This window comes from Chinchilla lanigera, unplaced genomic scaffold (assembly GCF_000276665.1).
Source record: "Chinchilla lanigera isolate Chin_1 unplaced genomic scaffold, ChiLan1.0 scaffold00099, whole genome shotgun sequence".
NCBI lineage: Eukaryota > Metazoa > Chordata > Mammalia > Rodentia > Chinchillidae > Chinchilla > Chinchilla lanigera.
In genome coordinates, this window is record NW_004955500.1 from 6,738,309 (window position 1) to 6,755,156 (window position 16,848).

At 55.7% G+C, this 16,848-nt stretch overlaps 1 protein-coding gene across 4 annotated transcripts in view; it reads right to left on the minus strand.

The window, feature by feature from the left end:
• Positions 1-7,416: 7,416 nt before the first annotated feature.
• Positions 7,417-16,848, minus strand: part of Vdr (vitamin D (1,25- dihydroxyvitamin D3) receptor) — a 52,328-nt gene continuing 42,896 nt past the window's right edge. For all 4 annotated transcript variants that reach the window (XM_005406625.2, XM_005406624.1, XM_013505722.1 and 1 more), the window contains 3 exons: positions 12,298-12,449; positions 12,023-12,139; positions 7,417-10,537 (listed from right to left, as the gene is read on the minus strand). In XM_005406625.2, the coding sequence (XP_005406682.1) occupies positions 10,278-10,537; positions 12,023-12,139; positions 12,298-12,449 (529 nt within the window). In that variant the 3' untranslated portion in view covers positions 7,417-10,277. The remainder of the gene's footprint in view (positions 10,538-12,022; positions 12,140-12,297; positions 12,450-16,848) is intronic.

Below are 16,848 nucleotides of genomic sequence, written 5' to 3' on the forward strand. Positions count from 1 at the left end.
CGAACACATACCGATAAAGGCTGATGATTATCGGCCACCTAACGACAGGCCAAGTGCAATGCTAAATGCGGCGTATTAGCCCACTTAGGCCTCTCAGCACCTTTGAAGAGGTGCCGTTCTCCTCTTGGCTTACAGAGGAGACACAGAGAGTTCGTGGCTTGCAGGTGAGAGCCTGGCTGCCCCTCCCGCTCCTGCCTGCTGCTGCTCCTGCTGCTCGTGCCTGCTGCCCTCAGCAAGGCCCTGCCGGGTGGTGTGCTAGAGGCCGTCCTTCCCGTCATCTTTACCAAGACCCTGCCATTCGTGGATGAGGAAATGGGCCCCGGGACTCAAGCCTTTCCCCCAAGGTTGCCCAGCCAGCGAGAGACACTACCAGGGTTCGGGGTGACCTGCTCTTGGCACACATCCTTAGTCACCAGCGGCTTGCTCTGCTCAAGGCTGGGGGAGGGTGGAGAGGCAGGTGGGAGAGGGATGGCTCTGTCTGCGAGCACAGCCCGCCCTGTGCCGGGCGGCGATAGGAGGAGCTGTGGTTGGTATTTGCTGAGTGAATGAACAAACCGCGAAACGAATGATGAACAGCCCTCTTCCAGGGTGAAGGGCTGCAGAAGCCGCCGATATCCTGCCCACCACCCTCCCAGCCACTCCGCCACCTCAAGTCCTTCCTGTCAACACAGCGAAGGCAGGGAGCTTCTTGGGGCGGGGTCCCTATCAGAGAGGAAGTGTCCTCCCCGTCCCCTTTATCATTGCTCCCCTGTGCCCTTTTTATCACCCAAGGCTGCTTCAGAATCCACCCTCCTCGTGCCCTGGAGCTCCTGGGTAGGAGAGGGTAAAAAGAGCTTAAATCAGTGGGAGCGGGCGGGGGAAGCGCAGGGAACAGGGGGGACAGCAGCCACCCGCCCCTGCCCTCTCCCCCTGGGGCTTGCGGGCCTTGCCGCACCAAGCCTTTCCCAGTCTGTTGCCAGCTTAGCAGGGTGCACGGCTGCCCTGCAGGTAGCGGGAGAAATGGGAGCCAGGAGCTACGACAGGGCGCTTGTTCTGCCACAGAGGGTCACAGATGTGTGCAGGTGGCTCCATTAGGAAGGTCTGGTCAAGGTGGAACTGGCCTTTGCAGGGGCCTGGGGGCACCCTGAGTACCAGTGAGGAGGGCAGAGGCCAGACCCCCCGATGCTGGCTGTGTAGGGTTCCTCCGTCCCTGCCGAGGTCTGGACGCCTGAGGTCCAGCCAGAGCATCTCTCTGTCTGCATTTTTCAGCAGCATCTGGAAGGCTGTCCCCATCTCCCTGAGTCCGGCTCAGATGGAATTTACAGAACAATCTAGCTTGGAATTTGATACTCGACCTACCCCTACCTGCATCCCCTAGATCAGATAACCTTAGATCCCTGGCCCTGGGCTCTGATCTGGTGTACTTCTACAGGAATTTGTTCAGACTTGGGATGAGACTGATCCTCAGAAGCAGACAAGTTCCTGACATTCCTGAGGGTAACGGAGTCTTCTCAATTGCTTCCTTTACCTGAGACCCAACCTCTGGCTACCCACCCCTTTCCTTACTTACCAGGGGGTTCTTCAACTCTGAAGCGAAGGCTTTCTGGAAAATGCGCTAAAGTTGGACTGCAGCAGGGTTAGTCTTTGGCTCTGTCTCCATCAACTCTGCCAAGAACAGATGACAGAGATGAGGCAGATGTTTTAGGAAGAGGGGGTTAGCCTGCATGCTCTGAGGCCTCATGGACCTAACTGCTCAGTTTTCAAAGTTCAACACAGTTATTTACTTTCATTTTATTTTATTTTTGCAGTACTGGGTGTTGAACTCACGCTCTTCACACTGAGCTATACCAGCAGCCCTTTATTTTATTTTTTGAGACAGGATTTCACCGTTACTAAGTTTCCCAGGCTGGGCTAAAACTTGTGAATCCTCTCGCCTCAGTTTCCCAGAGTGCTGGGATTACAGGCAGGCACTGCTGTGCTCAGCTCTGGCAGAACCTCTTTCCTTTTTTTACGCTTAACATTTATTGTGGAGACAGGATCTAGACGCTTACCGCAGTGGGTGCACATTGTGTTGGATTCAGCCATCCATCCGTGTACTCAGCTACATCTATGGAATGCCTATTTTGTTCCGGTCTGGTAAACAGAGATTTACAACACAACTTACATCGCTGTATTAGAGTGAGAGCATTACTCTACCCAAATGGGGTAGCGAGGAGGTACAGGGTCAGAGGAGAATTTGGGAAAGACGTAAGCCTGAGTTGGAAATATAAGGAGCAGTAGGAGCTTGTGTTACTGGCGGGACTGAAAGCTAAGGAGCAGGCGAGGGTGTTTCAGGCCAAGGGAACATTGCGTAGAAAGGTGTATAGCATGGCTTTCAGAGCACAGTCTGCAAGGTCAAAGTAGTTCCACCTCTTTTCATAATATTGTTGAGATATTTTCTGCCTTTCCCTCTCCCTCTCCCTCTCTCCCTCTCTCTCTCTCTCCCCCCCCCCCCCGTGTGTGTGTGTGTGTGTATGTGTGTGTGTGTGTGTGCTGGGATTAAACCCACGGCTTCACCTGTGCTAGGCAAGCACTCTACTACTGAGCTACACTCCCTGACCTTATTCTCCTTTATCACTCTCATTCTCACACAAGTTTAGAGGTTTCCAGAGGCTCCTTGAGGACATGAGGTGTCACACCAGGTTGAATGTAGAAGCCAGTATGAGAATCTCACTGCTTTCTATTGCACCAAACAATACGGAGATTTGCAAAACAATATCCTCTGTCAATATGAGGTCTGCTTTGGAGAATAGTTAGGTTAGTAAACATCGTGTTACTGTTCACTTCAAATAGATTTATTGTCATTATTTTATTTCATTTTTTATAATTTTTTAAAATTCTTTTTTGGTTCTAAAATTTATTTAGGTTACTTTTATTGGTACGCACGATGTCTGTGCCTGACACAGCTTCACTCTTCTTCCTCCCCCACCCCCTCCCCTCTTCAACCCTTCTTCCCCTCCTTATTTGCAAAAGCCATTTCCATTTTTCTTCTATTTTTTTCTTTTCCCTTCCTTCCTTTCCCCTCCTCCTCCCTTACTCTCCTTAACAAATATGTTTTATAAATGTCTGCTTTTATTTTAATATGCTAAATATTGTTAGCTATTACTCATGTAAATCCAAGTTCTTTGGGGTCCTTAATTTTTATTATTTTTATTTTTGTGATACTGGAGGTTGAACCCAGGGCCTTCACATTGAGTTACATCCCCAGTTCTTTTTAAATTTTCAGACAGAGTCTAAGTCACCAAATTGCCCAGCCTGGGCTTGAATTTGTAACCCTCCTGCCTCGGGCTCCCAGGGTGCTGAGATTACTGGAGTGACCCAGCATGCCCGGCAGTGGTGTCCTTACTTTTAGGAGAGTGAAGGGCCGGGGCACAGTGGCACACCCCTCTAATCCCAGCACTCCGGGAGCCTGAGGCAAGAGGATCGTACAGTTGAGCCCAGCCGGGGCAGCTAAGTGAGTTAGCTTGACCCTGTCTCAAAATAAAAAGGGCTGGAGATGTAGCTCAGTGGGAAAGCCCTGGGTTCAACCTCCAGTAACAGACAGACAGACACACATATACACTGGGACACATAAAGTGAAAGGGGTCTGAAGACCGAAGCACTTGAGAACTGGCAAACCGGCAGGCTGGGAGGTGCATGTTTGGAGGTGGGGACAGGTGGAACTGCCGGTGGCTTGAGTTTCAACACCGAGAATGGGACCCAGAACCGGGGCGATCCCGATGGGATTTCTGCTGTACCCGAGAAGCGGGGTTATACTAAATGCTGAGATTAAAAGTGAAAAATGATGACACAGCGGATACACAGATCACACCTGATCGCGCACTTTGCACTGATTCTCCTTTCTCTGGGCCCGGGCCGGCCCTCACCGGAGAACACCAGCATTACTCATGGGTCGGTATCATGGACGCAGTGAGGTCCAGGCTGGGGGGGGGGCATTATTTATTTATTTATTTAGAGGGACTGCAGGGGATGAAGTTGGCAGAAAACACAGTTGAGACTTTGGGGACGGTGCAGTGGTAGCTCCGGCTCCGGGACTCTCAGGGCTGTCTTCCTGCCTCCTGTGTGTTTCCCACATTTACCCTGCCCTACACTAGTCCTAGGGGGTGGATTTGGCCTATTAAGTAGCACACCTGCCCCCTTGTGGCCATACGGCCCAGTGCCCTCCTCCCCCTGCTCTGGGGTTCATAGAGCGGCAGCCCCTAGTCACAGAGGCGGAGATCGGGAGGAGTCCAAGAGGGCAACCTGAGATCAAGCCGGAGTCCAGCAAAGGTCAGGGCTGAGAGCGCAAAGGAAACGCCCACTCTTGATGGAAATGTCTTTGACCGTCCTTGTCCGCCGCCCAATAACAATGCAGCTGGCCGTTAGGGTGACAGCCCCGTGCCCCGCACCGTGAGAAACGCTTCGCTCAGATCACAGCACAGCAGCAATCCTACAAAGTGGCTACTACCGTTACCTTTTTTATTTTTTTGTGACATTTTGTGTTTTTTTAAGTGGGGATTTAACCCAAGGCCTTCACACTCAACTCTGTCTGCCTCCCACCCTTTAAATTTGGAGACAGGGTCTCATTAAGTTGCTAAATTGTCCAGGCTGGCTCACACGCGTGACCCTCCTGCCTCCACTCCTCAGCGTGCTGGGATTACAGGTGTGTGCCACCACACCTGGCTTGTTGCCATTTACAGAGAAAGAAACAGAGGTCCCGGAACCTCTGTTAAGTGGCCCAAGGTCCTATAAGCAGCAGTGGCAGAGAGCTGGGAATATAAGGAAATATATAACTGCTGAGCACCAGCAGTTACATGGCACACTCTGGCTCCCTCTGGTGCTGCCTTATAATCATCTGTCTGGGGTCTGTCTTCTCCCACAGACTGCGGAGCAGCGGCAGTCCTATCGTCGCCCTGTCCCCAGCACTGAGCCAGTGGTGCCTCTGAGCAGCGCTGGGAGCCCTACGTGGACATGCTGGGCGCAGAGGGGACCTGCGGCCTCTCCCTTACAGTGAGGGTGGTGCTCAGGAGGCCTGGGTGGGTCAGATGCTCCATTGCTGTGGCCCCTGCTGTGGCCTGGGAAGACGGCAGGCCCCTTATCGTGTTGCTGGTGGGAGCACGGGTGAGTACCACCAGGTGCCCTCACTAGCAGGGACTCAGGTCCCGCTGCTTCTGTCAGCATCACAGAGCTAGAAAAACGGTGTGAAAGGGGACGAGGAGGGTGGGAGGCCTCTTAGGGGAGCCTAACCCTCAGGGCAACAGCACCCCCTAGCGGTAAAGCCCACAGTGATGTCGGAGAAAACATACCAGGGAGACTGGGAGTAGCACCCTCCCTGACCGTGGCTCCGGAAGCCCTTGCTGTCGCCTTCCCTGGAGTTACGAAGATGGGCCTGCAAGTCTTCTGCCTCTTGCGAAGTCACAGCACTCACTGCAAAAGACCTGCCTGGTTACACGAAGTGTGAAGAGGCACACCTGTTCCCACTGGCCCTACGCCGGGAAGAAGGAGCTCGCTCCTGGTGCTCTGGGAGGGACGGCCTGAATCCAGTGGCTCTCTGATGAGAAATGGAATCTGTTGTCCTCCTCACCTCGACTCTAGGAAGCCAAAGAGCTGTGTCAACTTCAGAGCACCCCCTGAGGTCAAGACAGTGTCCAGACTGTGTTTCAGCACAGCCGTCCCTCTGCTGGTCCGACTTCCTTCCTTTCCACCAAAGCTGATGGTCCTGAGACACTTTTCCAGCGAACTCCACGTACGTCCATCCTCACTGCAGAGTCCACTTCCCCCAGCCAGACTTGCAGCACTGCCCGGTGGAACTTCTACGCTGGCTGCCCAGACAGACACTGGGAGCGCCCATCCTGAGCAGGGAGCGTCCCGAGTCCCCTCACCAGACGCCAGCCCGGCACCTGCTGAGCCTCTCGGTGACTTGGCCCACCATACGGCGAGCACCAGGCACCGACAGGATGTCGGGACTGTGACACACCTCCTCGGTCCTGCTGAGAGTGCCAGTGGCGTTTAGCCTTCTCAGCCTGCGGGGGCCCAGGGGCAGGCAGACAGACCCCACACTGCATAGGCACCTCCAGGGAGCCTGCAGGAGCCAGAGGCACAGACCGAGGGGCCCTGGCCACTCCAAGGAGGTCCTGATTGCTTGAGCCCCGCGCTGAAGGAGTCGATATTCTCCACACACAAGGGCCTATTTATGTCTTCTGGCGCTCTGGCTCTACGAACCTCTGGGCTGTGAGGTGTTTTCCTTTGTGTCTCTCTCGAGGAGCAGAACTGTTCACAGCAGTGCAGGGGCGGCACAGCCTGCTAAAGCGGAGGGTGTTCCTTAAGCGTTTTCCGTGTGAGGTTCTCCACAGGGGGTCTGCAGAAGCCACTGGGCCAGCGTCCTCAGCGTCATCCAAAGTTAGCGCCGGTGCAGACCAGCGCAGTCCAGTAGAATTTCCGAAATGATGAAAATGTTTCGGGCTTCAGTGTCCCTGAGGCTACTGACCACTGACCACTGAAACCACGGCTTGTGTAACTGCAGCTACACAATCTTTTTAATTTCTATTATTTTAAATTTACTAGTTACATGTGGCTAGTAGCTACTCTACTGAACAGTGCAGATATAGGACCAAAATTTAGAAAGTGAAAACTCCAAATCATTTGGGCCTAACGTTAAGAACTGTGAGTCAGTGTCTGTCTGTCTGTCTCTCTCTAAAAAATAGCCTAGCCCTCCTAATGGCACATTTTAGCCCATGGTTTGAAATCTTGGCCCACCAAGATTCAAATGCTTCTGAAAATTAACCCTACGCACAGGTTCCCAGGCCAACTTACCTGAAACATAAACATCAGCTGGGCCTGACGGCTGTGTCTGATCAGCCCCTTGTGATCACACAGCTTGGTTGGTGGCTCTCCTTTGTGTGCTTGTGTCTTTAGCCTTCACCATGAAGTTCACGTCTTTGCAGAGGGGGCTGCATGGGCCCTCGCTGCTCTGGGCCCTTGGGAGTCCTACATAGGCTTAGGAGTCACCCGCAGTCCTCCAAGTCGCTGGCTCCGCAGCCGTCTCTATGCAGGACAGGTTTTGGTCAACAGCCATCTTGCTTTCATGTTGAGGTTCTCAGGTAAGTGCTGTGCTTGATTGGCCCGACGAATTTGAGCGGACTTCCCCAGAGCAGGGCACTCTTTGAGGTAGCACGTCCAGCTCCTCCTCCTGGGGCCCACTTTAGGGACAGGAACCTCCCATAAGTCCTCTTTAGGGGAGTACCGGTAACACCACCTGTCAGACCCCCCAACACAGCAGGACACGGTGTAAGCAAGCAGTTAATGAACGGCCTCCGGAGCCAGCTGCCCAGGATCCAAATCCCACCTCCCTCACCACCAGTGGGGTCTGGGACAGTCATCTCCTCTTAGAGATAGGGTCCTTGTAAGGACAAAGCAGGCTGGTTTTCATAAAGCATTTATTTACAGCAATATTTTCACAAAGTAAGTGCTATGTGAGTATGAGCCACTTTTATTACCATAAGCAACGATTTTTTCATTGGTTTATTTGACAAACTCCTGGCAAACACTTTTTCTCTTTGGAATCCCTCAGGAGGCGCCCCTCACAGCCTTCCGCTGCAGCCTGCTGTCTAGCGTCCACCACGTCTGCTGCACACCCCAGCCTTGTCTGCTGGCCTCGCTTGCTTCCCCTGCCCGCCTCCAGTTCTCCAGCAGGTAGACGACCCTATCTTTGGGACTCTTGTTTGTTTTCCATCTTGGTGTACTTGTGCCTTCGTTTTCAGTAATATATTTTTAAAGTTTTAGCTTTATAAATGTCTACCTTCACACTCATTCTAAAACAGACCAGATGATACCATTTTCTCCCAATTCAGACCCCTGGAATGTCCTTGTCCCTTGTTCTTTTTTCCCAGCTCCCAGACTTTCTCTTTGGAAGCAGCCCTTTGGTTATGGACCCCTGGGCTGAGTACCTGCTATTCTCAGGGGTCTGGTGGAGTTCCCCGAGGGGGGCGCAGGGCCAGGGGGTGATCTGAGAGGGTGGACGCATTGCAAAGACCGAAGCACTTCATTAATCATGCAACCGTATCATACGGGGCTGAGGCGGGGAGCCCAAGGGCCAGGCCATGTGGAGGAGCAGGTATCAGATGCACACTGAGGCAGAGGTCAAGTGTCCCTCCTGACGACTCCAGGGAGGGGCAGCCCAGGGAAGGCAGGAAGGAGTCCCAGATCTAGACTTGCTCTGTCTAAAATCCAGGCCTTCCCCAGGGGACTGGTCAGCTGCCAGGGAGTGGGAATTGGGGTGAACAGGGCACTGGACCCTGACTGCCAGTCCCGCCTCGACCTCTAACTACTTAGATGGGCTTGGTTAAGTCATGCTCTCCTGAAGTGTCAGTGTCCTTGCACAAGGGCTTGCACTAGCTCTGCAATTTTCAAGCTCTCCCTTCCTCTGAATAGTGACTAGATCATGGTGCTGTGCAGCTAAAATCAAAGGTGCTTCCCTGGTACGACAATCACAGCAATAATCACAACGTATAGCATTCTCACAATGTAAGTTCACCCGCAGTACGCAGCTCTGAGTCCGCGGTGCCTGCGACCCTTGAGATCCGAGGAGGGTACGAATGGGATCTGATTCTGAAGCAGCTCGTATCTAAATCATTTGCTACGAAGTCGTATGTGCGCTAGTCTACAACAGAATGTGGCTCTCCTGTATTTTTCCCCCTGAGGAATCCTGAGAAATGCAGGCAGGGCTAGGTGCACACTGACAGCTTTTGCAGGGTTGAGTCTGATTCCTTTTGGGATTTTCAGGGAAAAGCAGGTGTCAGTGGAGGGGCATCTTCTGGGGGTTCGGTGAGGTCATCTCAAGGTCCCTCCCTGGATGAAGCCCCTTTGTGCAGGCGCCACACATCTACAGGCAAGGAACTCGCCGCGAGAGGAGCGGCCTGAAGGCTCCCATCTCCCGGGCTGAGCGGCTGGGAGAAGAAATCGTCTGAAGTGACGCCCCTGCCCCGCCCCCGCCCCGCCTCGAGGCTCTGCTTCACATCTGGCAAGAGTGTGAGAACATGGTGGGAAGCAGCCCCACACACGCCACCCCGCGCTGGCCGGCCCTCCTACACACACCTGAGTGCTAGTGCCTGCTTCTACCTCTGCAGAGCAGTGTTACGGTTACAGCTGGGCAGCTGAGGGCCCTGCTGCTCCACGCCATCCTGCCCGGCAGTGACGTGGCTCCCATAGGTGAACCAGAGGAGGGGCCTGTGCTCCAGACTGGGCCGGCTTCTGGGGCGCCGTTGGTGAGGGGAGGACGAGGTCCCCTCGCGGGAAAGCAGGAAGGCCTGCTGTCCTCGGTGGGCGGTGGGGTGAGGAGTGAGAGGGTCAGGGCCTCTGCAGCCTGGAGGTAATTCACGTGGACTGCCACACGGACAGCTGGAGGGGCAACTCCCCCTCGACCAGCTTCCTAGGCCCAGGCCCTGGGCTTTGTGGCAGGTACAGCCCGGCCGCCATCCACAGCTCTGGGGAGGCTGCTTTGCCTGCTCTGCACTGCCCAGGCCTGCGATTCACCCTCCTGGGGCTTCCCAGCGGAATGGTTCCCAGCCAGGGGCCCCAGCAGGGTGGAGGGCGCCCGCCATACCAGTTGCTGCCCACCCGTGAGAGCGCTACCGCAACCAAGGGGTGAAGGCGGGGACGGTGACGCAAGCCCAGCGCCCTTTGGCCAGCAGGGTGGGTGCGGGAGCCCTGACCTTAGCTCTCTTGAGTGTGGTCATCCCTGGAGTGTCCCCAGCACACCAGAAGTGGAAGGCAGGGGGAGGAGGTGCCGTGGTGCCCACTTGCCTAGGATGGAAGAGCACAGCCTGGCGCAGGCTGAGACGGGAGGGGTGGGCAGGTTCGGGTCCCGGGTGGGGAGGGGCGGGCAATGCCCTCTGGGCTCTGGACATGTGGACCCAGTGTGGGGGAAACGCGGGCATCTCTGTCCCTGAGGAATGGTGCCCTTCTCCTACCTGCCTTCCCTGGGTACCAGCAGCAGCCATGCCAGGAGTGCAGGGGCATCCCTGGGCAAGGCCCTGCCTCCAGCCCCTGCCCTCTGCCCCCACTTGAGTTTCTTTGTCAAATAAACTCCTCTCCTCATGACTGACATCTCAAGAGACTGGAGGAAAGGGGAACCTGGTATCAGGCCAGGTGGACAGGGGAGACGGCAGAGGAGGAGCTGAGCTCCAGGAGGGGTGGGAGGAGCTGCTGGGCCACCACTGGCCTCAGACCTGGGCACCGTGCCCTGGAGGGGCAGCCCCCCATGCCGCCGCAGATCACGCTAGTTAGGAGATCTCGTTGCCAAACACCTCGAGCACGAGGGGCGTGAGCTTCATGCTGCTCTCGGGCTGGAAGGAGAGGCTGCGGTACTGCTTGGAGTGCTCCTCGTTGAGGCTGCGCAGGTCAGCCAGCTTCTGGATCATCTTGGCGTAGAGCTGGTGGCTGCCCGGGGGCGGGTGGCGGCAGCGGATGTAGGTCTGCAGCGTGTTGGACAGGCGGTCCTGGATGGCCTCGACCAGCTTGGCATCCTGCACTCCAGGTCGATCTGAGAATACACAGGGGCTCGGAGCCGGGTCAGCGTCACTATACCCACCCACCTGGACCGCCCGCTCAGCACCCCAGGCCAGCTTTGTAACAGCTGACCTGCGACATCACCATCCTGCCTAAAGCCCCCGGTGACCTCCCGCTGCATTTAGGGTCAAGTCCTTCCGTGGGCCCGTCCGGACCTGTCCCACCTCCCTCGCCCTCTCTGTCTCTGCACTCTGTCCTGGCACCAGGACCCCAACGTACCCACCCACTGGCCTCCAGGTGGCACTTTCGTGCCACCTCTCCTGGAACTCAGTCCCTCTCTGCCTGCCTGAGTAATCCTTCAGGTGGCAGATTAAAAGGCCTTGCTCAAGCCAGCATGCCATCCCAGCACCCCTGGATGCTGAGGCAGGAAGACTGCAAGTTCAAGCCCACCTTGGGCACCTCAGTGATTTAGCCAGATGCTGGCTCAAAAATAAAAAAATAAAAAAGGGCTGGCGATGTATCTCAGTGCAAAGGCCCTCATTTCAACACTCAGGACCAAAAAATAAAAGAAACATTCTTCAAGAAGGCGGTTCTGGACACCCTCTACCTCCGCGTCCCGGGCTTTATTCGCTGCGCCCACTGCTCTGCCTTCCCACAGGGCCGTGCGCAGCTGTGTTCTGAAAACTCTCTCCTGTTAGGATGAGCTGTTAACGGCATTTATTTAATGCTTCCTCTTAAGCTTCAAGGAGAGAAGGCTGTGTCCTGTTTGCTTCTGACTCACGGGGCCCGGCCCAGCGCCTGGCACCCAGCAGGTGCTCTGGAGGTCGCTGCGGAGTCCGTGAATGATGACAGCAGTCGATACCAGCTCAGAGTGGATCTGGGGAGCCTACACCTACTCTTTGGGCCCTCAGTCCAGGGAACACTCCTAGACATGGACGGCTAGCTCGTCCCCTGAACATGGCCCACGCCGAGGCAAGGACGCCCCTTTGGGCTTCATCACCATCGAGGTGACATCCCCTTAGGCTACATAACTTCTTCCTCAGCCTTTTCTCCCTCTTCCCACCCCTAACAAGCAGACGAGGTCAACGGTCAAAGCACATTGCCCCCAAAATCAATCCAACTGTCCAGGCAGAACCTCCATCACGCCCAGGGTTGCACCCCCTACCTCCGAGGAACTTTAAGTGACAGGAAAATTGAGCTCAGTTCATGCAACAGCAGAGCCTGAGTGTTAGGACCTAGGGAGCTCTGTGGAGGTCGTGGGACCCTGTTATCTGGTTCCACACAGCCCTATGCATCACCTGTCATCTCCGTAAGGCAAAGCCAAGGGCAGCGAGGGAAGCGAGGGACCCCTCAATATCCACACAGAGTAAGGGTGGTGCGAAAGCAGCGAAGTGGGTGTCTCCTCCCTTGCCGCTCCTTCTCCGCACAGCTCCCTCCAGACACCCCCCGGCCTCAGGAGGCCTTTGTGCCCCACATTCCTCACTTTCCAGGCCCGAGTTCCTCACTGCTGGCTCCGTACCTGGGGAGACAATGCAGATAGCCATGAGCAGGACGTGCTCCTCCTCGTGCAAGTTCAGCTTCTTCAGCCCCATCTGGAACTTGATGAGGGGCTCAATCAGCTCCAGCGTGTGTCCAGCTGTGAGACAGAACAGTCAGATGCCAACCCGAGGAGCTGTGCCCGCCTCCAACCCCTGGCCCTGCTCACCCCGTTGTTGCCCAGCCCCTCCCGCATGCCCGATTGGGACCCAAGACCCCATGGGAGGATCCAGATGCTGGGGGTGGAGTCCAGCACACCGTTGGTCACATCAGTGACGCTGTACTTGTAGTCTTGGTTGCCGCAGTCCCAGGACATGTCATCCATGGTGAAGGACTGGTTGGAGCGCAGCATAATGACCTCAATGGCACTGGACTTCAGCAGCACGATCTGGTCCTCGGAGGTGAGATCCCTGCCAGGGAGCGGGGCCGGGGAGAGGTCAGATTACTGTGAATGGAGACCTTCACGTCACACAAGTCAAGTCTGTGTTTTGACAAGTGTACCCTGAAGGTGCCCAGCCTGTGCCCTGCCCTCCGCCTGGGAGTCTGCAGCCTGGTACTGATGGACAAGAGTACTCCTCTGAGGGAGAACAACTCAAGACTGGTCACACGCCAAGGTGAGCAGTGAAGTAGCTCAGACATGAAGACAAGGAAACCCAGCAGTCAAGCAGCCAGAGCCGCTGGGTCCGGGAAGACCCGGGCGCTCCCACGTGGTGGCTTGGGTAGGGCGCTCGGCCCCAGTGACCTTCAGCCACGCTCACTTTTCCGTTCCTGTCTTCCTCTGGCCTCCGTGATTCTCAGCTGGCTCTGCCCCAGGTCCCCTCTGGAGCCTTGTCCCGCCTCCTGTAGCCACCAGGACTGCTCGGGGCCAAGGCCCCTTTATCTTCTAATAGCTCCCTCCTAGAATCTAGGCTCAGGTTGTTCACGTCTCTCATCTTTCCTACCGCTGTTACAGGTAGATGTCACTCTTGGGCCCAGAAGCCCTCACTGATTTGGACAGCCCAGGGTAAAGCCAGACTGTCTGTACGGCTCCAAGCTGTCTTTCCCATAGAAAACTTCGCCGCTGGATTTCCCGACGACCCCCTGTGTCTCACTGTGCTCTTCCGGACCATCCCCCCAGCTCTGTTCTTCATGCGCTTGGCTCTGACTCCTACTTTAAGGCACTTGCGGGCCGAACTCTCAGTCACTTTGCTGTTGCCCATACGCTGCTCCTGAGCGGTGAACACAAGAGAACCAACAAGTTCGTGCCAATGTGATGACAGGGCCGGCTACTCCACGGTTCCGAGTTACGTGCCAGGCTGTGTCAACAACAGCCCGGAAGAAGCAGGGCCCAGAGATCACTGGCTTTTCTCCCTGTCTCTTCCCGACCTGGCTCTCCCGGGTGTCCTGTACGCAGACTGTCGTCCTCTCCACGCTGCGCTTTCGGACACAACCACAGGAAGCAGACCGTAAATAACGGGGGTTCTGTGTCCTGGGTGAGAGATGGCGGGATGGGAAGGCGGCACGGCTGGGGTGGGCAGAAAGGGTGTGGGCTGAGAAGTCACACGGCGCCGGGGGCGGGAGGCCCCTCCACGGACCATCAGGCAGCCTCCTCCCTTGGCCTGACCCCACAGGGCTCCGGGCGGCCTCTGCCGGCTCTCCGGGCGGCAGGCTGTTAGGAAGCTCCGTGCTAGCGGCCCCTTGCCGATGCACCGCCCGCTGCTGTAGTTCTGCACTCTGAAGGCGCACGGAAGCGGACTCTCCGCCAGCCGGGAGACTTGCCTTTAATCGTGGCTAAAGGGCTTGACTTTTTAAACAGAACCTCTGCACCCTTTTTTCACGTTCCTCAGGGCGGACAGTCCAGTGACGTGGGTTCAAAACTTCCCACCGCCCCATCACTTTTTACTTGGTGCTCAGCCCACATTTGAAAAAGAAAAACCAAGGCCACCTCCATCTGGGTTCAGAGTCAGTAAGTAGAACATTTGTTATTAAATCTTCGGAAAACAAAGACAAATATAAAAGCAAATAAAAATTGCTTCTAGCCACGGTTTACATCTTGGTGCATTTCCTTCCTTTTTTCTATGCAAACAGAAACTGTTCCTAACATAACTGTTTATACTAATTCTGTATCACACTCCCCATCTTTCTACAGCATTAAGCTTTTTTCTGGGCACTGGGGATTGAACTCGGGGGTGCTCTCCCTCTGAGCTACCCCAGCCCTTTTTTACTTTTTTAAAATTTTGAGACAGAGTCTCACAAAACTGCCCCAGCTGGCCTCAGACTTGTGATTCTCCTGCCTCAGCCTCCCAACTCACTAGGATTTCTGGCATATGCCACATGCACGGCTCACTAATAATTCTTTTCCTTGGTTCTAAATATGTACAATGTTATATCAGCAAACTACAAGTTAATGAATCAGTCTCCCATTTACCTGTTTTAGGACATTTGGTTGCTTCTAATGTTTGCCCTTTTTTTGGAGGGAGGTTTGAGACAGGATCTCATGTAGATCTATATAGTTCTATTGAATTCCCTACGTAGCCTAGGCTGGCTTCAAACTTGCAGTGATCTTCCTGCCTCAGCCTCCTGAGTGCTGGGGTTACAGGTGTATGTCATCATGCCCAGCCTTAATTTTTCCTCTCGTAGGCAATTCTGTGGGGAATACGTTTGCACATAGCCCTTTGCCCAGTGCCTGACTCAGGACGGATGGTCGTAAGTGAACAAATATCCCCTGGGTCCATGGCGCCCGGAGAGAGCTCAGTGAGATCACTGCTTACTGTCACCCAGGAGGCAAACAGCAACCTCACATTCCTGCCACAGCCGGGACATAAGGGACTTTCTAAGCGCTGCTGGCAGCTAGGCCAGGGATGGCGCTGGGCGGACGTAGACATGGAGCCATAGGGCAAACCAGTGAGAAGGCCTGTTCTGTGGTGACGGGCCCGTCTGGGCCTCTGCCCTGAGCCACGCGCTGCCCAGGCCTTGCCGTCATCACGTCCTGGCCACAGGAGATGTGCCGGCCCAACTTCCCCACCCCGTGGGTGGAGCTGCACCCCTCCCGGCTGGGGCTCCCCGTGGCCTAGCAGGCCTCCCCTCTCTGTGGCTCCGGGTTCACGTTTATTTCTCCCATCAGACACAGAATCCCTGCCGGCTAGGGACTGGGTCCCAGTCGACTTTTATCCCTCAGAGTTTGCGTAAGAAAGCCGCTGGTCGGATGCAGAAATAAACGAAGAAATGTGGAGGACAGAGAACCAACGAAAGAAGCCCTGTGACCCTGGCTGTGGCTCTGGAAGGGTCGCTGGACATGGCAGCGGCAGCGAGCCTGGAGGCGTTCAGCCCACTGAGCAGGCCCTGCTGGTGCGGCCGGGTTCTCTGCGGGCCTCAGGTGGCAGCGAGGCCAGGGGCGCTTGGCTTCTCCATGCCGTCCTCCACATGCCCCTGACACCAGGTCCTCATGCATCTGTCTCAGCACCAGCATGCAGAGGGGCTGGCGAGGCAAGCGGGAGGGTGGGGGACAGGCGGGGAGAGGAGGCAGTGGGCCAAGGCCGATCCGCAGGGCAGTCCTCACCCAGAACAGCCCACCCAGCCGGGCACCCACACAGAAGCCTCATCCCGCCTTCCCCACGCCCGCCGCCGCTGACAGGCAGCAAGATCAAAGCCACCCAGGACACAGCCGCCGTTCTGCTTCTTGGGAAAACAGAACCCCTCAGTGTGGAAACCAGCAGGACAGGAGAGCGTCTGCGTCGGCCCCGTCTGGCCCCCGGCCGTGGCTCCTGTACCCCTCCGTCCCGGCAGTGTCCCCGTCAGTGTCCCCCAAGCACTCTTATCAAGATCTGCTTCATTTTTACCTGCTCTGGGATTTCTCAAGTCAAGCTGGAGGAGAGAAACCAACCCCGGGGTGTTTGGGATTGTTTTGACCCACTTGCACCATAGCGGGGCAGCTCCATCGCCTGTAACGTGCACCCACTGCGTCAGAGCAGGACCAGCAGACCCGGGGGGAAACGAGGCTTGAGGGCCCAGGGATACAGCTCAGCGGCACAGCGCCTGCCTGGCAAGTGTGAGGTCCTGAGTTTGACTCTAGGTACCAAAAAAAAAAGAGGCTTGAAAGTAAAGGAAGGGTGCAGACTTCTGCTCAGGCTTGGGGAGAAAAACTGCAGGTAAGGTAAGAGCCAGGGATCGGGCTGGGGATTTAGCTCAGCGGCACAGCACCTGCCTGGCAAGCACAAGGTCGTGAGTTTGATTCCCGGTACCGGAAAAAAACCAAAAAAAAAAAAGAGCCAGGGATCAAGGGCAGGGGAGAAAAATGGACGTCAGAGGTCTTTGTGAAGGGGGCAGTGTTGCCGAGATCTGGTTTAAGGAGGAATTGCTTCTCAGGACCATTTGCCCTCATGTGCAATCCTAGCCACTACTTAGAACCAGCACACTTGCATCTGCAGAGGCCCAGGCCAGTTGTCCAGCACCCGAGCAGAGCGAGAGGCCTCCGCCCAGACAGGCATTGCTCCTTGGATCAAACCGAAGCCAGGTGCTACAGCGCAGACTTCGGCACCTTGAAGTGTTTTTTCTCTAGCTGTTTACACAAAACAAGACTTTGGAAGACAAGGGCTGCAAACAGTAACGCAGAGTGTGGGGGAGGGGGTTGGACTGCGTGCTCCACAGAACGTACGACGGCTCCAAGGGAAGGCTCCGGCAGGGAAAACCAGGCCCAGCGCAACGCTGGAGCCCAGGCCCTCGCCCCCGCCTGACCACCGGGCTGGCCCTTACTCCATTCCGGCGACCAAAACACGGTTCTGCCCATTTGCTGTTTCTCTTCCCCATAATTCTCACATTCACCCCACAGAG